Source organism: Chlamydomonas reinhardtii, chromosome 9, assembly GCF_000002595.2.
Source record: "Chlamydomonas reinhardtii strain CC-503 cw92 mt+ chromosome 9, whole genome shotgun sequence".
In the NCBI taxonomy this organism is placed as follows: domain Eukaryota; kingdom Viridiplantae; phylum Chlorophyta; class Chlorophyceae; order Chlamydomonadales; family Chlamydomonadaceae; genus Chlamydomonas; species Chlamydomonas reinhardtii.
In genome coordinates, this window is record NC_057012.1 from 1,907,170 (window position 1) to 1,926,402 (window position 19,233).

At 63.4% G+C, this 19,233-nt stretch overlaps 2 protein-coding genes across 2 annotated transcripts; one reads left to right on the forward strand and one right to left on the reverse strand.

Annotated features, from left to right (window-relative positions):
• Nucleotides 1-4,962: 4,962 nt before the first annotated feature.
• Nucleotides 4,963-11,538, reverse strand: CHLRE_09g395250v5 (uncharacterized protein). The gene is made up of 13 exons (XM_043065747.1): nucleotides 11,326-11,538; nucleotides 11,117-11,209; nucleotides 10,145-10,231; nucleotides 9,748-9,798; nucleotides 9,283-9,357; nucleotides 8,811-8,942; nucleotides 8,173-8,250; nucleotides 7,804-7,896; nucleotides 7,286-7,588; nucleotides 6,970-7,153; nucleotides 6,604-6,722; nucleotides 6,171-6,305; nucleotides 4,963-6,036 (listed from the first exon to the last, which is right to left on the reverse strand). Exons 2-13 carry the CDS (start codon nucleotides 11,201-11,203, stop codon nucleotides 5,923-5,925), a joined length of 1,458 nt encoding a protein of 485 aa, XP_042920918.1. The 5' UTR covers nucleotides 11,204-11,209; nucleotides 11,326-11,538; the 3' UTR covers nucleotides 4,963-5,922.
• Nucleotides 11,539-11,978: 440 nt separating this feature from the next.
• Nucleotides 11,979-19,190, forward strand: CHLRE_09g395200v5 (uncharacterized protein). The gene is made up of 12 exons (XM_043065746.1): nucleotides 11,979-12,441; nucleotides 12,862-13,020; nucleotides 13,343-13,444; nucleotides 13,954-14,077; nucleotides 14,516-14,649; nucleotides 14,801-14,843; nucleotides 15,089-15,333; nucleotides 15,677-15,775; nucleotides 16,037-16,318; nucleotides 16,508-16,564; nucleotides 16,796-17,350; nucleotides 17,565-19,190. Exons 1-12 carry the CDS (start codon nucleotides 12,301-12,303, stop codon nucleotides 17,982-17,984), a joined length of 2,361 nt encoding a protein of 786 aa, XP_042920919.1. The 5' UTR covers nucleotides 11,979-12,300; the 3' UTR covers nucleotides 17,985-19,190.
• The last annotated feature ends 43 nt before the right edge of the window (nucleotides 19,191-19,233 follow it).

Genomic DNA, 19,233 nt, shown 5'->3' on the forward strand with positions numbered 1-19,233 from the left:
TACCTCAACTTCGCCATCACCCCCCACAGCAGCAACATCTACGGGCACGTCGTGTACGACCTACAGCCGTACGACAAACGCGACAGCCCCAAGTTTGCGCAGCTCGGCATCTCCCGCTTCACCCCGTTCTACTCCTGCATCCCCCGGCACGTGCGCTTCAACGTTGTCATCGGCGCCCTCGTCACCCTTGCGCGGCTCTGCACCACCCTCGGCACCTTCATCACGTCAGCACGGCGCACGCTGCGGCGGCTGCATCTGCGCGCCTACCCGCGCCCCTTCCTCCGCAAGGCCCTCATGCGCTTCTATGGTCAGCATCGCCAACTGCTGCCGGGTACCATGACCTCACGCGGGCTCCTCAGCCTCCTGCCGCCCCCGGATCTGCCCCCTCCTCCGCCGGCGGCCCCGCCGCCGCCTCCCCCTCCGGCCCCCGCGCCACCAGTCGCCGCCGCCGTCGTCCTGCCGGCCCTGCCCGCACCACCGCTTCCCTTCCCTCCTGCTGGCCACGCGGCATGGTACCACGGCGACAACAACATCGGCTCAGGCGACGACATGTCCATCTCCTCTGACAGCGGCAGCGATATGTCCATCTGTTAGCAGCAGCCCCAGATGTGACGCAGCAGCGTCAGCCTCAGCCAGCACGACAGCCGTGGAGCGGCGACCGGGGCGACGGTAGCGGCGGTACCGAGCGGTGCGGTGGCTTGTAGTAGGTGTTTGGGGGGTGGGGCGCCGGTCCCGGCTGCCCTGAACCGCTCTGCGGTGCGGGGACGGCCGTGCCGGTGTTCCCGTGCTGGGCTTCTGGTTTCCAGTTTTACGGTAGGGACACAGGTCGGTGCTAAGGTTGGGGCTTGGCGCGCGTGTGGGCTTTTTCCTTGTCGGTTCGGCGCGGGTCGGGTTCTTGGGTTTGCGTTAGGGGCGCTGGTTTTCGGGAGTGTGCTGTCCCGCCGGCCGTGTGTGGGGCGTGCGGTGCGTGATCGCCGGCTTCTCGGCCGTCTTGTGGGTTGTGTGTGCGCGTGTGAGTGCCTGTTTGCGGCGGGCGCGTGTTGGCTGCGTAGGCGGGCTCCTTGGCGGGCTTTTCGTCCTGGCTGTGTTTTGCCCTGTGTGTGTGCGCGTGTCCCCTCTCCGCGCTCCCGTGCCGCAGGGCTGCTGGTTTTAAGACGCCGCCTCCTGTCTTGCCACCGGGGAGCTCTTCGTGAGCCCGGGCCCCATCCAGCCACGTACCCAAGTACCCACCTACGTACCAGCCCCAGCGCTGCCAGCCTCTGCCGCCACCCAGCGTCCCGTGCCAGCTGTCCCGTGCCTCTCCCCAGCTGTCCCGTGCCTCTCCCCAGCTGTCCCACCCCAGCAGTCCCACATCCGCTGTCCCCTCCCAGCTGTCCCTTCCAGTAGTCCCTTCCAGTTGTCCCTTCCAGCTGTCCCACACCAACTGTCCCACCCCAGCTGTCCCTTCGGCTCCCTTCTCAAACGCAGCTTCAGCAAAATCTACAGCCTGCCCGACTCCCAGCGTGTGCGGCCTTCCGCCCGCCTTCCAAAACGCAACAGCCCCCGCCTCTCCTCGCCAGCCGCTCACAGCCGAAACTCTGCTTCTTTCTTTATCAGCCACACACATCAGCCACAAACAAGGCCTCGGAAACAACGCCTCGGAAACTTCCTCCCAACTAGTGCGCGGCCACAGCTCCCCTACCGAACGTCGCAGCACCTATCCTCACCATCAGCAACGCTTCCTCACCTCCGGTTGTGTTGTTGGCGTGTTGCACCGCATTCGGCCTGCCCGCCACAATTGTCGTACACATTCGGGCCCCTCTTCTGCTTTGCTTCGCCTTGTTCTTGCCCCTGTTTGTCACCAGCGCTCGTATCTTACGAAGGCAGGGGCGGCGTCAGTGGCCGAATTCCTTAAAATGGCTTCGTTTAGTTGACGAAACAGGCTGCCGCTGCTTCGTTCACCCCCAAAATTTTTCCGGGGGCTCCGCCCCCAACCCGCACGATGTCGACACCGACACGACACGCCCACTCCTCCCCTGCTTCCCGCCGACACAACCTCACTCTCCCGCCGTCAACACCCATAGATACAGCCCTTTGAGCCTTCTTACCATATGCCACGCAGGTTTCGGCCGTGGAGTAGCCGCTGGAACCCCCTGTCCTTGGCCAAAAGTGACCGAAATCCCAAAAATGTCTTCGTCTGTTTGCCGAAAGACCCCCCAAGATCCCGTGCGTTTTGGCCGAAATTCCAAGTCAAGATCACAAAAATTTCGTCCGCCAGAGGCCTTTTTGGGCAAATTTCGTTCCGAACGAAGGAAGATACGAGCGCTGTTTGTCACACTGTCGCCCGGCCATTGTTTTGCTGCACGCCGTTGCATTACGCTAGTGCTCGTCTACACAGCTCATCCGTGGACGCCGGTCGACTGCCTGCAGGTGCGCATCGGCTATGCTATCCGCGCGGTGTGGCGTCGCATTGAGTCTGTGTGGTGCTATCGCCTTGGCCGGGCGCCCGGAGCGTGAGGAATGCGCGTCAGCAAAACATCGACACAACCTGCCAGCTACCGTCGGTACAGTAACAGCGCGCGAACGACGCACCAATGCCTTGTCCCTTCTTGCTACGCATTTATGTGGGCACGGGTGGGAGCCACACACATCGGGACTACGCTTTCCTGCCCCTTGCCATGTTCCATCACGAATGCGTAGATGACCCTGACCGCGGCATGTACACTTGAGCCCCCAAGCCCCCCAAAACGTCTACGCTTCCCCCATTTTTGCGCCAAACCCGGCCAAAAACGTCTACACCTGCGTAGATGCGCGGCACCCAAACCCAAAAATTTTTCATTTGGTGAGCTACCCTGCAGGCACCGGGCCATGTCAGCAGCACTCCCGCACAGGGGTTCCCCTGCTCCCGCAGGCCCGGGCTTGGCGCCGGCCTTGGGGCAGCCATAAAGGGGCTGCTTTCTTAGCGCAATGGTAATGGTGGCTGTGCAGTGTCAGTGTGGAGGTGTCTGAGTGCCTGGGGACGCCTTTTGCTTGCACTTGCTGGGGCTGGCGGGCCCGCGTTCTCCACGGCCAGCAAGACGAGGGCTGCTGCAGCCTGGCACACTTGAGTTATGGGTCTGGTTCTGTGTGCGAGTATTTGTAAAATATAGGTATACTATACAGCTACCATGTGTGAGGGTCAACAAGCATGCGGGCGGGCGTGCTCGCATTTCTTGCGCAGGCGAGCCCTGGCGCGAGCCAGCGAGGGTGCGCCTGAAAGTCGCCACTTCCTGGCGTCGGTTCCTCCATATCCCTGTTAGCATACAGATCGATGCGAAAGATTGTAAACGATCTGCCTCGAGGTCGGGGTAGCCCGAATCCTAACGAGATGCGGACTCGCCGAACATGTCGGCATGCCCACTTCTGCACCAGCGATGCGCGCCGTGTCCAGCCAGCATGCTCCTAGCGTGCGTGTATGGTCACAGCACTGATACAGGCATGCCTGGGCATTTATGGGGCCGCCGCACAGGCGCTGGGCCCGTCCATGGCACAGCGGCGGGCGGGGTGTCCAGGCGCCTGGCCTCGGCCTGGCCAGAGCACGGCGCTATAGGGGGCCCCCCAGGGTCGTGATGGCATGTCACCTGACAGGTCTTGGCATGGCAGGCCGGGCGCGAGCTGCGCAGCTGCGTCAAGGCGCTTGAGGGGCATGCGCCGCGCTGCAGCATGCACACGTGCGCAAGCCCTAACACTGGCGAGCACGCAGTGTGCCCTTGGTCGCGCCCATCCGACCCGCTCCGCCGCCTCTCACAGTGGCCAGATGTCCCTGTATCGTGGCGGTGTGCTCATTGCCGCAGCCCCGGCCCCACCTGAGCGTGCTCACACACCCGGCCCATGACGGGCAGGCGGAGTGCAGGGAAGGACATAAAGTGAGGGCCCGGGCTGGCGCGTGGGGCGCGGACTGGCGCACGCCAACACTAGCAAGCCAGGGGCCCCATACTCGATGTACGGCTGTCTTTATGTGCCATAAGTGTAGTCTTATTGCGTACAGGCAGCTTGGGGCATGCGCAGTCGGCCCTGGCCGCCTCGGCAGGCACCGGGCCATGTCAGCAGCACTCCCGCAGGCCCGGGCTTGGCGCCGGCCTTGGGGCAGCCATAAAGGGGCTGCTTTCTTAGCGCGATGGCAATGGTGGCTGTGCAGTGTCAGTGCGGAGGTGTCTGAGTGCCTGGGGGCGCCGGTGACACCCAGTACGGCAGGTGGTAAGCCTAAGCAGGCAGGGAGCACTGTCAAGGGGTGCTGCCACTAATTAGGTACTCGTGTAGCGCAGCTTATGAATGGCTGCACTTATGGGTGATTGCGAAAGATGCGTATATAAAAGAGATTGGAAGCGTCGCTTCTGCGATAAAGTGTATACGAGCAAAAATGGTAGTCATGAATGCGACATCGCAGCAAGGGACAGTCCGACCAAGCACGGGTGCCCAGCACCCAGGGCAGGAGGGAACTGTCATCTCCGGCTTGAAGGGAAACCGCCCTCCCCCCAGCTGGCTGCCGACCTTCACCAAACCATGCATTGTTACTGCGCACAAAGCGTGTCTCAGCTAGTCATGGTACAAGGGTGGTAAGTGTGCATGATGCGGTACCGGCTGTAGGCGTCGTGCCGTCGTGCAGAGCACTCTGAAGCGTGCCGTCGGCACGCAGGGTGACCGTGCGCGCTAGCTGTGACCCGTGCCAGCATAACCATACTTTACCAATGCCCTCGTTGGGACTACGATGCGCCAATTTTGCGCTGTGATCTGCGAAGTGCCTGCTGGCAATCATTTGAGCGGCGGTCAACGCAGACCCCTGACGCGTTCCTCAGTAGCAAAGTAATGCTAGCTTCATGTTGTACTCTAGTATAGAAAGGAACTTTGGAAACGCTCTGACGGCAAGGCCATGCCAAGGCCACGGTCTGGTGTCAGGCCTCTGGGCTGGCCAATGAGCCAATAGCATACTGCATGTCATGGAGTATCATTTGTGGTTTACAGAAGCGCGTCGACGCTGCGCGGCTTCGGCGACTCCTAAACTTCCAGAGAAACTCAATCGTCGCGTGGCTTCACACCCGTTTCTAGGAGGCAAGAGGACCGAACACTGGATTATGTGATGTTTTCTACCAGTATCAGACAGCCCAATAACCGTGCGCGCCAAGCCTTGCGTCGCGCCTCCGTCCATCTCGCGCCAACCCTGGGAAGCATTGCCAGTTCCTGACAGATATTCAGATAAAATTTAGATCGAAGGAACCTATTGCAGCTAACCCTGCGTCAGCGCAGTCAGTCCCTCTCCACATGGTGGGACATGGCAAAGGAAGCAAGTGGCTGATATAGTTGAGTCACGAGTCCTCGGGAACAAAGTGCATCCAGCCCAGGCATCGACGAAAGTCGATGGAAAGATGCCGCGCCCCCTCAGTACTAAGAGCTGCAGCGTAGTGCTGATTGTGACACTGTGCGCCCGAGGCTGGGGCGTGCATACTCAGCGGCGTTTGACATCCTCTTCTCCTCGAACTACTCAGCGGTGTTTGACATACCATTAGCTGAGTGACAATGCCATGACAATGCCCGTTGAAGATGACTACACATGCGCGCGGCATGGCACTGGCCAAAGGCACTTTGGCAAAGGTCGCCAGAACAACGCCGGAAGGCACAAGCCAATAATAAGCCAAACCCATTTCGCTTGCAAACCACCTCTGCACAAACTCAGTCCTGCTATCGCGAATCACGGCAACCCAAAACACCTGCAGCACCTATTGCACTTCACGTCCGCACACTGCAATCGCTCGCCTGCATGCCTCCTCTACAATATTTCGGTCCAGCGGCACCACCTGCGCTCACCCCTCACATCAGTCACCACCTGCCAAACCGGACCTCTGGCAACGTCAGCATCTCGCTCTGCCCCCGCGCACCCCCGCCCGTGCTCTCGATGCTCCCAGCTCCTCAGTTTGCTCCCATGATGTTTTGCTTCATCTTCTGCGCCAGGGCCTCACGCAGCGCAGCGCGCTTGGCGTCGTCCGCGGCGGCAGCGGTGGTGGAGGGGCCAGAGGGCTTGGGCTGCAGCGTCGGGCGGGAGGGGCAACGAGCAGCAGCGTGAATGCCCGACATCAGCCGCTCAGCTCCGCTAACCAAACCCAGTCACAGCTCCCCTCCCCTTTTCCCCCATCCCTGCCCCCTCGCCTCCTCCCCACCTTGCCGGCGCTGGCCGCCTTGTAGTCCACCATCTCCCGCTCGCGCTCCGCCTGCTTCTGCGCGATCAGCTTGAGCTTGGCCTCCTGCAGCCACTTGGTGGCGGCGTCGTTCACGTCGCCCTTGCCCACCAGCTTCTGCAAAAGAGGGAGGGGTAGAAGATAGGTATGATGTGGAGGGGTTGGGATGCATGGTGGGCGGGTTGGTTGTGGGCGGGGCAGAATGCCTTCGGGTGGGGGTAGCTTTCATTCCGTGTGCTGTTATCTCCTCCTCGGCGGGTGCCCCACTGTGTTTGGCCGCATAGCGGCCCAACCCTCGCTGCCTCATCCAGTGCCGCGCGCCCCGCCCACCCTTCCCACCATACCTAGGCGACCCCCCCCCTCCACCGCACCGCCCCCCTCCTTCACACAGCCGCCCCCCCCCCCACCCCCGCACCTTTTGGCTCTCCGCCGCCTGCTGCGCGGCCTTGCGGATGGCCTCCAGGTCGACACCCGCCGCCTCGGTCTTGTAGCCCGCGCCGCGGTTGCGAACACTAGACGACTTGACCAGGTTGGCTGAAGGGTGGGGGATGGGGTGGGGTAGCTATCATGCGAACGATGGTGGGGGAGGCAAAGCAAGTGGCCGGTAAAAAGACAGGGAGCAGGGGCCGGGACAAGGGTAAGAGCGCCTCGTGGAGAGGGGCGAAACCGTGTCAGAAGCAACTATGGGCAGCAGCAAGGCGCGGTTGACAAGGCCTTGGAACGAGACACATGGCAGGCTGGCGGGGTCAGGCGCTGCTGAAAGCAATCGTATTGCTCTCACCGCTGGTGGGGGCGTCGATGGGCGCCGGCGTGAAGCGCTGCGGGCGGGGGGCCTCGGGCGCGGCGGAGGGTGGCGGCGCGGGGGCGGCGGAGGGCGGCGGCGCGGGGGCGCCCGTGGGCAGGAAACCCTTTAGCGGCGCCAGCGAGGGCGCCTGGGGGGCAGCGCGCGCGATCACGGGGTGGGACTGTGCGCAGAGGGAGGGAGGGCGGGTGGGCGGGGCCGAGGGGGGAGCGATGGGTTTAGTTTGGGGCGTGGAGGAGAGGCAGGGCATACACCTTGCCACCAGCATGCGTCTGACGCAAGTCATGCAGCCCACCTCGCCGGCAGCGGCGGCGGTGTGGGCAGCGGGAGGCTTGGTAGCGGCCGCGCCCGCGGAGGCCGAAGCAGCAGCGGCGCCGCTGCCAGTGGCGCCGGCAGCAGCGGCGGGCATGGCGGCAGCGCTGGTTGACGTCGCGGCGGTACCAGCAGCACCAGCGGCGGCCGCGCCAGCAGATTTACCGGCGGCCCCGCCAGCGGCAGCTGCTGACGTGGACGCCGCAGTCGCCGCCGCTGCCTCTGCCGCTTGCTGGGCTGCTAGGCGGCGGCGCTCCTCCTCCAGTGCCAGGGACAGCGCGATGGCCTGTGTGTACGGTGCGCAGGAGCGGGAGGCAGGTAAGCGGCGAATGGCAGCAGCCACCACCTCCACATCCTCCCTCCACCGCTATTCCAAACAACGTGCCCTCCGACACACCTCCACACACGCCCTCTCCGTCGCTGTCACCAAGGTTTCCCCTTCAGGCACGCCCACGAGGCACGCCCTCTTCCCACCCGTCTCCCCCACTCCCCCACACCCGCCTGCTCGATATCCGCCAGCTCCGAGTCGTACTTGGCCTGCTCCCTCAGCGAGGCGGCGATGGCGGCCGGGAACGCCACGTCCTCGTCCTCCAGCTGCGCGGGCGGGCGGGCGGGCGTGTGTGCAGGTGCGTGTTACAGTGTACACAACGTGTATGTAAATGTGTTTACCGCATGTAGAATTGGCGGTAGATAGGTGGTCGGTGCCAGACCAACGGCGTGTGCGCGCTGAGGCCTGTCACACTGCTTTTGTCCCGCCCGCCCGCCTATTACCGTACCACACATGCCCCATTTCTCTTCCGGCCCTGCAAAGTGTTTAGCCTTTGCCCTTGTGCTTCCTTACACACAATCACATACGCCCACATTCCTCACCTGCAGCGCGCGCATGGCCTTGTGCAGGCGGTCCGTCTCGTCCCACTCCGCCGCCAACTTGTTGGACAGAGCCATGGCCTGAAGGGGGCCGGAGGAGGCGGTGGGGTGGCGGCGGGGGTGGGGTGCAGCGGATGAGGTCACAGCTATGCAGCCACGACTGCTTGGAGCACACGCTCAACTGCCCCAACGAAGTGGCAGGGACGGCGGCAGGTGGCGGCAACAAGTGCCGGGCATTGCACAACAGGTGGGCTTGCAGCTACAGCCGCAACTGCTGGTGGCACGCACTCGACCCCGCCTGCCCCAGCACCATAAAGTTCGGTGCCGGTTGCTGCTGCCGGCCGTTCCTGTGCCACTGCCGCGCGTGGGCGGCAGCACCCCTAGGACACGGCAACCAGGTACAAGACTGTCCTGACTGACGGTGCGGGGTCGCGGCTCGCGCACGTTGCTTCACGCGACCACCGCCACGCCATGCCTGCGGCGCATCCCCGCAGCCCAACACGCCGCATCCTGCTCGTCCCACAACCTCTTCCCGACCCCACAGCCCAACACTCCTAGCCGCCCCCTTCCAAGCCCGCCCACGCTGCCCTCACCATGCCTACATGTCCTTCTCACGCTCCACCCCACCCCCCACCCCCCACCTCTTTGAGAGCATCCTCCTCTGCCGCTGTGGCGGCGGCCTTGGCGGTCAGGCTGCCGCCGCTGGCCTCGGGCTTGGACGCCGCCGCCGCCTTGGCCTCCAGCCGCCGCGCCTCCTCCACCGCCTCCAGGACCTATATGTGCGCATAGGAAGGGGTGAGAGGCAGGGTTTAGGGTTCGGCACGCCACGGAAGTGCCCGACACGAGGAGTGGCGGTGTGGGCGCTCTGCAGTGTGGGCGCTTTGTGCTTCGTGCAGGGCCCCTGCACCCCATGGGCAGTGGCACGAGCGGGTTCCCCGCAACCACCGCCCCTTCCCTTTCCCAAACTCCAGCACCGGCCAGCTGAAGGACGGCAACACCCAGTAGGGCATGTGGGTAGCCGCCGGGCAGCAGGTGCCCCTGCCTCGTGTCCCCTGCCCAGTGTCCCCTGGCCTTTGCGGCCGTGGCCCCGCGGCGCCCCTGGCCTACGCGCACCTGGTTTGTGAGGTCAATGTTGCGGCGCACCATCATGGCCTTAAACATTAGGAAGTCATCAACCGTCAGGATGGTCTGAGCAGGCGGGAGAAAGCAAGGACGCACACACAGGGAGGCAAAGAGGTAAAGGAAAGGCACACTCACGCGACGAAGAGCTTGATGATAAGCTGGCTGCAGCGGATGGGCGCACGCGGAGTCATGTGTAAAAGAGCACAAGGGATACAAAGCGCAAAGACAGTGTATGCGATGTAGCAATGCGACGGCGCGTAGGCGCGTGTGCACGTGAGCGCACGGGAGGATGGCCACACGAGGCCCAGAGGACCGAGACGCAGCCCTCCCGCACCTGCCGCCGTGAGCGCAGCAGCAGGCTGCACGCCCCCTCACCCAGCTCCTCTCCCCCTCCATCTCCGTCCTGCCCCCGCCCCCTCCACCTCCCCCCTCCCCCTCCCCCCGACCCCCACGTACCTGCACCACGAAGCTGGTGAGCTGGTCCGAGCCCTGCGCCTTGGCCACCACCTGCAAGCGCGCGGCGCGTGCCAGGGGGTGAGCAGTGTGCCAGGTGGTCGGACAACGTAACACCGCTTGCTGCAATGGCTCCCTCTCTGCCCATGCCGCTTCCCCAGGCCTCTCAGAACCACTTCACCGCCACCGACGTGACTGTCACGGCCCCAACCTCGAGAGCGTGACGCCGCCCCACCCAAGTCCCGCCAGCCCAACCACCGCCTTGCACCGGATTCCTGGGCTGTTCGACAAGTCCGTGACAATTGTGACCTACACATTGGGCTCGGGCATGGCAACCACCCCTCCTTCCTACCCCCTTGCCCGCCCCCTTACCCACCCATCCCCACCCCCTCTCACCCACCTGGTAGAACTGTTCCGCGCCCACGCCCAGGTCCTCCAGGAACTCCGTCAGCAACCCGTCCACCAGCTCCTTGAACTCGTTGTGGTACTGTGCGGGGGGGTGTCGGTGAGTGGGGGCGGGGGCAGGTGGGAGGGAGCAGGTGGGGTGCGACTCGCGAGCCGGGGGCAGGTGTGTGAGTAGTCCTGCGTGTGTGAGTGGTCCTGCGGAGAAAGCATGGGGCCGGGCGTTTGAGCTTAGACATCGAACCCAGCGCTAATTGTAAAGATAAAGGAGACTCAGCATTGTGAAACTCGTAGCTATGCCCGGCCAGATCACCAGCTGGACCGAGCACCGCCCGACCGACACGCTACCCGAGTCGCTGCGCTCCAACGTTTTCATGACCATGACGCCTAATCCATATGCCAGTCATGTGCTGCCCCCGCGGCATGTTCGACCCAGCCCATGTCGAGGCGGTGAAGGCGGGCAGCGAGGAGGGCGGCACCACCTCCTTCGATCGGGGGCGCGGCATCTTCAGCGCCAAGGCCAAGGCCGGCGCCCTGGCCAAGAGCGCCAAGACGCGCACCAAATGCTTCTGTGGCGACTGCAAGACGTGCAAGTCTAGAATCCACACGCAGAAGTCCCGGCTTAAGAAGAAGGTCGTGGCGCAGCGCAAGGTCGGAGCTGTGCGTGCTTGAGTCGATTGCTAGCTGTGCACGGTGAGCAGGGGGCAAGGAGGCAGGCAAGGTGGCTACGGCCTCGCCCTGCCAGGAGGCGGATGACAGGGGACGTGCGCAGACGCCACGGTGGTATAGAAGGCAGGTAGCCGTGGCATGGTGCAGGCTGTCATGGTGAGCGCCGCCCGCGTATACTCCAATGGGAGGGCTGCAACGACGCAGGGGGCGCCGGCTGTGTTCCCGCCACGCACTACACTTTTGGGGTGTCCTGCAGCTTGCCCTCCGCACATCACGACCCGCCGCGTAGAATGAGGCTCACGATTGTGTACTCGAACTTGTTCTCCTCCTCTGGCGTGAATATCAAGCACTTCTCATCGATGAAGCCCATCAACGGGTTGATATACATGGGCCCCTGCATGAGCATCAGCGGTGTGTCAGACAATTGAAACAAACGGGTCACAGTAGCAGCAAGGAGAGCCTTCTTGCGTACGCGCGAACTTCAGCGACAACATGCGCGCTGCGTCTTGCCTTCAAGAACTCCACAATGGCCTCGCTCAGCCATGCTGCTTCTGCAGACATCTTTTGGGTTCTTCACCAAATCAGATCAGGAGAGCCAACTAGGGAAAGCGTCTCAGCGAAATGCAATTTTGAACCTCTATATGAGCCTGGCACCGCCTATCGTGGCCAAGCGACAATGTCGCTGTAGAAAGCCTTCGCCCGAGAGTATGCAGTAAAGTAAAGAGAGACTTGGACCCAGAGCGCCGCATGCGAAGGCACACGAATCTATCTTCCCCTGAGTGGTTCATACCTCCCCCCCCCCTCCGGCGTCTACTGTGCTTATCTGGCCCAACAATTCTGGGGTCACATATGATCATGTGTGCTGTAAGAGGTTGATGACGGCCCAGCCGACCCCGACGGCATCTTCCCGGCGGCAATCGTTACATGCGTCACACTGCCGTTTCCATCGTTCATAACTGCTATTACTTACCAGCAGTCAAGGTTTTCAACATTGATGAAAGACCATAAAAAGAGCAATGTTGGGCAATCGCGTTAGCCTCGGGGGCAGAGTGCGTTGGGGCCGGGGTTGTCGCATGGCGGGCGGCAGCACGCGTGCTGTGGCACCAACGACGTTCACAGCTTGGTCGACAATGCACTTAACGCTACGCTCATTCCCTACTATGCTCATTTGGTGACCCCAGTTATCAGAGTGACTGACGCGAGACAGTGAAGGAAGCGTTGAGCCTGTGACACCTTGCCGGGACGCTATCATAATGGCGATAGTGTCGCAGTGCAAACTCTCATGACATGCTCGTGATGACTTTCATAACAAGCAAGTTGGCAGCGTGACTTGATCCCTAGCGAAACCAAGTCCAAACCCTGTCAACTGCAGGGACGCCGGAAGGGATAACCGACGAGCGACTCCGTGAAGCTCTTGTTTATAAAGCTCTTGTTTTCAAAACATCTAGAAGCTCTTGTTTTGCGATCAACAACTAGAAGTGCAGCATGCGCCAGCTCGTGGTTACCGTGCCGGTGGCGCGCGAGAAGGACGTCCTGGTGTGTCTCCAGGACGTGTGCAGGCTGAAGAATGTCACTCGGCAAACGGATGGAATTACGTCCTCGCTCACATGCTATATCGCCGCTATGGTAAGCGGTCCTTTCATTTAGGCATCTCCGCGCCGAATAGGACGAGCTGCCTCTATGGCGCGGGCTCCATTCATGCACGCGGCATGCGCTTTGACGCATGAACGTCGAGATGCAGCGTCGGGGCGGCCATGCGGCGCGACCGTCTCGCTAAGTGGGTTAACCAACATGCGTGATGTACGTGATTTTTCCCACCCCAGCACCGACCTCAGCACGCGGCGGCGGGCAAAACCCCCTCACCTGCACGGCTGGCACCCGTCAGGGTCACAGCACGACCCTGCCACACCGGCACCGTCACATCCCCACACCAACACACACCCTGCCCCTCCACACACACACACACACCCTACACCGTGCACCACCACCACCACCACCACCACCACCACCACCGCCACGGCACCACCACGCCGCCACCCCCCGCAGGAGTCGGGTGTCATCCTGCACGAGCTGGACAAGGTGGGCTGCGGCGCCGCGTACGGCAAGGTGGCGATGCTGGCCGTGCACCTGCTCAAGCCGCTGCCCAACATGCGCGACCGGCACCTCACGGAGCTGGTCAAGGAGCAGACCACCTGGCGCCTGCAGGTGCGGGGCTGGGGGGGCGGGGGCGGGGCAGGGGCGGGCGCAGGAGTGGCAACACGGGATGGCAGTGTGGGAGCGGGCTTGGGGGCCTGCGAGGTGCATTCGCGCGGGCAGTATGCATGGGGTCTTGCCGCGCGCGCTAGGGTGGCCCCTCGGTATGTGTACTGGGCCACGTAGCGTTGATGCGTGTTGATGCTTGTATGTTGCGGCCTCCTCATTCTTTGCCCATACCTGCCCCACACCATTGCCCACACCACCAAATCTGCCTCCTACTCCCGCGCACCTACCCCCGCACACCTGCCCACGCACACCTGCCCCCGCACAGGGCCGCATGGCCACCGAGGAGATCTACACCAACGTGGCCTCCGGCACCGACCTGTCCTTTGACTACGTGGCGTTCACCGTGGTGGCGGCCGTCATTGCGGGGGTGAGGCGGGAGGGAGGGACGGGAGGGAGGGAGGGTTATACGGTATGCCCGAGCCCAACGAAATAGGTCCCAAGTGTCCATGAATCGTCGCCCAACGAAAGGAATGCAGTGCAAGACGCGCGCCAGCTACAACCTTCAGTCTCGTTCATGTCGGTTATGTTGCCGGTACACGGCGGACCGTGGGCGACCACATTGCCACATCGCCAAACTTTCTAGGCAAGCAGAACAGAGCGCGAGCGGAGGAGAGGAGAGGAGAGGGGGCGGGGTCGGGGGGCGGTCACTAGTAGAAGGGCGCGAGGGAGTAGGAGTTGTGGACACCGGTCTGACCAGTGCAGGCCAGTGCTGCAACACCGCTTGCCCCGCCCCGCACCCGGCGGCGCGGCCACTGACTGCCGTGGGCAGCCGCTTCACCAGCTTACGTAACTGCACACTTACGTTCCCCCGCGCCGCCGCGGCGTGCTCGGTACACGTGACACGCCCGCCCCCCCCCGCTCCTCCTCCCGACCCAGATCGGCCTGGCCACCAACAACTCAGTCATGATTGTGGCCTCCATGCTTGTGTCGCCGCTCATGGGGCCCATCCTGGCCATCAGCTTCGGAACCAGCGTGAAGGACTGGTACCTGCTGTCCCAGGGTGAGCGGGTGCGGGGGGAGGGGGGGAGGCCGAGAGGGGTAGAAGGGCCGAGAGGGAGAGAGGGGCCCAGCGAAGGGGTTTAGGGAGAGAGGAGGACGGGGGCTGCTGAGGTGAGGGGATAATGCGTATAAGCCAATCGAGGGAATAAGGAAGAGGCGAGGCCGCGAGGGAGAACGTGTGTGTACTATACTTGGCGCGCTGGGCCGTAGTAAGAAAGCAGGGTCGCCGGGTGAAGAAGGCACTCACCTTGGGTTTTGTGGGCACTGAAGGTGGTACGCTGCTAGGTTAGAACATATAGCATGGCCAACTCTGCCGGTCTGCCCTGAGCACCATGCTGCTGACGGGGGCAACGCCGTGGGGCAATTCCCAGCATCCGGCGGCCCTGGCCTTACGCCTCCGCCACGGTTCACCACGGCTGCCACCTGCAAACGCTCGCAGGCCTGTTGGCGGAGGTGGTGGGTGTGGCGGTCACCTTCATGACGGGCCTGGTCATTGGGTTCATATGCTGCGCCTGGACCGCACCCAGCAACGACTACGAGTGGCCGACAGCCGAGATGGCGTCACGAGGCTCGGTGGGCAGTGGGCAGGGGCGCGGGCTTGGGGCGTAAAGACTCAGCGGGGGCATGCCCTTTGCAAGGAGGGGAAGGCAGGCTTGCTAATGATACTCCCCAAACCTCACGGCAGGCGGACACCTGAGCTGGTCCTGTGGAATGGACTGCGCAGGTGTCAAATCTGCTCGTGGGTTTCTTCTTCGCGGTGCCCTCAGGTGCGGCTCTGCTGGCCCCTGTCTCGCCGTTGCGACCCCGCCCCTCACGTGCACCCGCCAAACCACGACGCCAGCCATGCACCTCTTGCATCCTCTCCCCTCATCGTTGGGCTCGAGTCCGTATCCCCCTGGTCCTCGCTCTATTGCATTGGGTTCGGTTTAGTTTGGGCTGATGCTAACAGTCCCCCCCTTCTGCCCCTCTTCACCCGCTTCCCCTCCCCCTCTACCCCTCTCCCCGCGCGCAGGCGCCGGCGTGGCTCTGTCCACAACCCAGGGCGGCGCCAACGCACTGGTGGGAGTGGCCATCGCCGCCTCGCTGCTGCCGCCGGTCACCAACACCGGCATCTGCCTGGCCTACGCCATGGCCGGCGCCTTCCGCACTGGCCGCAGCGCCGGCGACTTCGCCTACATGGGGGGCATCAGCTTCTGCCTGTTCCTGATCAACGTGGTGTCCATCTACCTGGTCTGCATATTCCTGTTCTGGGTCAAGGTGCGCGGTGCGTGGCGGTTGGGGTCAGGGGAGGCTGGGGGTTTACATGCCCGAGCCCAATTGAGTACGGTAGGTCCCAGGTGTCACGGGTCGTCGGGGGCCGTAGGTGGCCGAGGGTCCAGCAGCCGGGTGCCAAACCCAGACCGATTCGGGTGTGGCCTGGCGTGGAGTGGTGTGGGGTGGGGATTACGGCAGCAGGGCGCGCGTGTGTGTTCAATGGCGGTGGGGCAATCGAGGCCTGGCGGTTGGGTGGCGCCATCTGAGAGGGCTTAAGGCTGCTGCTAACGTGTGTCGGCGCGTGGTCTGCATGCACACACCTGCAACCGCCCTTCGTCCCCCCCAGCGTGTGCAAGGCGTGCGCAAGCAGCTTATCCGCTACAAGGACATGCCCGTCATTGACCCCGAGACCGGCTGCACAGAGCCGCTGGCGGCACCAATCAAGGTGCGGAGCGTAAGGGGGCGAAAAGGGGCAGGTGGCTAATCAAGTTGGGGGTGGGGCCAGTTTCAATCAGGTGCGTCTAGGAGCGACGGGGGAAGGGGTGAAGGGAATGACCCATTGACAAGGTGCTGTGTCAAAGGCCACGTGATACCAAGAGTGAGCGTGCGGCGGCGGTGTGCGTTACATGAAAGAGAGCGATACGCGTCAGCGTGGAATCGTGTTTTTTCCAGCAGGAACCACCTGCCTCACTGCCTGTGCACACAGGGCAATGCTCACTCGCCACACCTGCCCACAACTAAGCCCGGGGTTCACCACCTCACGCATCGCGCTGCCGTGCACACCACGGAACACGTGGCGCATGGACACGTGGCCGCTGGCGCACACCCCGACCCGCACCTCACCCCCGTCGCGGGCGGCATGGCGGTGGCGGCCGTGGCGGCGGCGCACGCCGATGGCCAACATAACGCGTCTTCGTTGACGATGGCGGCGGTGGGGATGGCCACCTTTGCGGCGGCGTCCATTCAGCGCGGCGCGGTTGACCGCAAGGCAAGCGTGCGCCGGTGGCTGCGGTCGGGGTACTGGTTGGAGTGTGGGAGTTGCAACCCGCGATGGGCAAGGTGTGGGGCGTTGTGGGCTGTGGCCGGTCCGCAGGCCCACCACACCGCTGACATCCATGCATGATGTGGCGAGGCAACTTTCGAGGGGCAAACTGCGTGTTGTGTGGTTGTTGCACAGGTGGTGGAGCTGACGGCGGCGGCGGCGGGCGACAGTGCGGGGCATGTGGTCATCCAGGTGAGGCGGCAGCAGCTGCCACCCCCGCCCACGCCCCAACGCATGCATCGTATGTGGCGGCTTCAGGATCCGTGCCTAGCCTTCAGCCCTGGCAAGCCACTGTGCCTGACCTGTCCTGCATTCCTGCGCGCCCCGGTCTGGCGCGTGGCGCGTGGCGCACCGCCCACCCACCCACCCATCCGCCGCGTTTTCCCAGCCATCCGCTGCGGCCGTGTGCCCTGATGCCCACAGATAGACGGCTCTGGCGCACCGCACCCCCTCGCGGACGCCCTATCTCGCGTCTCGGTCACCGCCGCCTCTGCTGCCGCGGCCGTGACCGTAACCGCCGGCGCAGCCGCCGCCGCCGTGGGTAGCGCCGCGGGCGGGGCGCTGAGCTCCGTAGCCCACCCGGCCGCGAGGGAGGACAGCACATTCGGCCCCATGCCCGCAATCATGGGCGGAGGCAACACGCCGCCCAACACGAGCAACAGCAGCGTGCTCAGCGCGCCCGCCGGCGGCCGCACCGCTGGCAGCGTCATCGCAAGCGGCCGCGGCGACCGCGCCATCAGCGCCGGCAGCCGCGGCGGTGGCGTCAGCGGCACCAGCGGCAGCACCTACGTCGTCGACAGTGCGTCCAAGCTGCACGGGCTGCTGCGCACGCTGACGCAGCAGAGTGGCAAGCTGGCGTCCTCCGCCACCGGTCGCAGCCGCCACGGCTCTGGCAGCAAGCGCAGCACACGCACCGGCAGCAGCAGCAGCAACAGCAACAGCAACAGCAACAACAAGGATGTGCACGGCGGCCCGCCGGTGAGAGGGGTTTGGAAGTGTGTAGGGGAGAGGATGCGTAAGAGCAACTCTGTCGCAGCACGAGCTCGGGCGAGGGGGAGTTTGCTGCACTGTGCCAGCATTGCCCATATGCTGCTCGCGGCGTTGCGCTGCCTCGTCGTTTCCTTTCCTGTGCCTACTGGCTGATCCCCATCGCTCATTTGGCGCCCCGCACACCGCTGCTCCTGCACTGCAGCAACGCTCCGGCCGCAGTGTGGCGCGCCGCGGCTGGGCCAAGGTGCAGCGGGTGGTGCTTGTGGACACGGCGGCCGTCCACGCGGCGGCGCTGCAGCTAGAGCAGGAGTGGCGTGCGGCGGAGGCGCGGGCGGAGGCGCAGGCGGAGGCGCAGCACAGGGCAGCGAACCCGCCGGCGGCACAGGCCGCGGCACCGGCCGCGGAGCGGGTACAGGTGGAAAAGAAGGCGACGGGGAAGGAGCAGGGAGATGTAGAGGGGGATGGCAGCGAGGAAGAGGGGTGGGAGGAGGTGCTGCAGGAGGGCGCGGACGGGCCGGCGCAGCAGCTGGGCGGGTCGCTGGAGGACGTGGAGGAGGGAGATGAGGCGGCGGCAGAGCCCGAGCCGGCACAACAGAGCAGCACGGCGGGCAAGGTGGCGTGACCTCTCAAGCCTTAGCACGCACGTGTCCGTGACCGCCCGTTTGTAAGGTTTACATCAACGTTGTTGGGTTGGAAGTTTGGGGCGCGGAGCTTATCTTGTTGCTACTGACTAGGCCGATAGAAAGACAGGTGCTCAACCTGCAGCTTGAGTTTGTTACTGGGCAGGGATGTAAACATGCAGGGATTGTTGCACCACTAGTTTGCGATGAAGGGCCGCGCACAAAGCGTCATCATAGGCATGTGTCCCACATACACGGAATGCGGTATGGGCGGTTGCGCACATGGACTTAGGGCCATGAAGGTTGGAATTGCGGTGCAACATTTGGGAAATGCGCCTTTGTGTTACATGGGGATCATTCGGGTTTGTGAGCCCTGTAGCGTGACCATGTACCTGCGTAGTGCATGTTAGAGGCTTCGAAGCGCCTGAAGAAGATGCGGCCCTGGGTCATTGACAGTCCCATGTGCAGGATTGACTTGTATCGTCTGGGGCATACCGGCAGCTGGCATTGAAGAGAGTGACACGCACTGGCTTAGAAGACTGGTGCGTACGTGGCAGAAACCACTGCTCCAGCCAGGGGTGCTGGCTCCAGCAATGCAGAAGGGTGCAGAAGTGCATCGCAAACTGCTTCTGGCAGCTCGGCTGTTGCCACGTCGACTGACGGTGTCAGCATGTTGACCTTGTGCCGTGAATTCATGAAACGGTATTGGTGCCAGTAGTACTGAGTAACGCGCGGCTGGAGCCACTGTTGCCCGTTGTGGCGTAGGGCTGGTGGTGGAGGCAGTGGGGGCACGTGCAGTTGGGCTGCAGGGCCAAGTGGCGCGGCCACAGGCCTCAGGAGCGGGGGGATGATCGATATGCATGCATGGCAGGAGGCCTGAGGACAGACCACCTTGGGAAGAAGCGAGTCGCGTGAAGCAGTAGGTGTTTGGTTATGTGCAAAAAGGGAGCCGGTGGGCCTTCATAGCACGTGTTGGATGCAGGTAGGCAGCAGGGAAGGAGCAGGGAAGGGAAGGAGTGTGGCGGCAGTTCACGTTAGTTGGTGTTGCGCCCTATTTGGTTTGGCGCCTTTGGCTAGACCATAGGCATAGCAAATGTCAAGTGACAAGACATATATGTGCTGTAGGTTTGTGGTACAAAGTTGACTGGGGCGTGGGGAGCAAAGTAGGCATGAGGGGAGAGGCGGAGGCGCTGGCAGATCGCGGGAGGGCAGGTGGCCGTTGCGGGGCCCAAACCCCATAATTAACCCCAC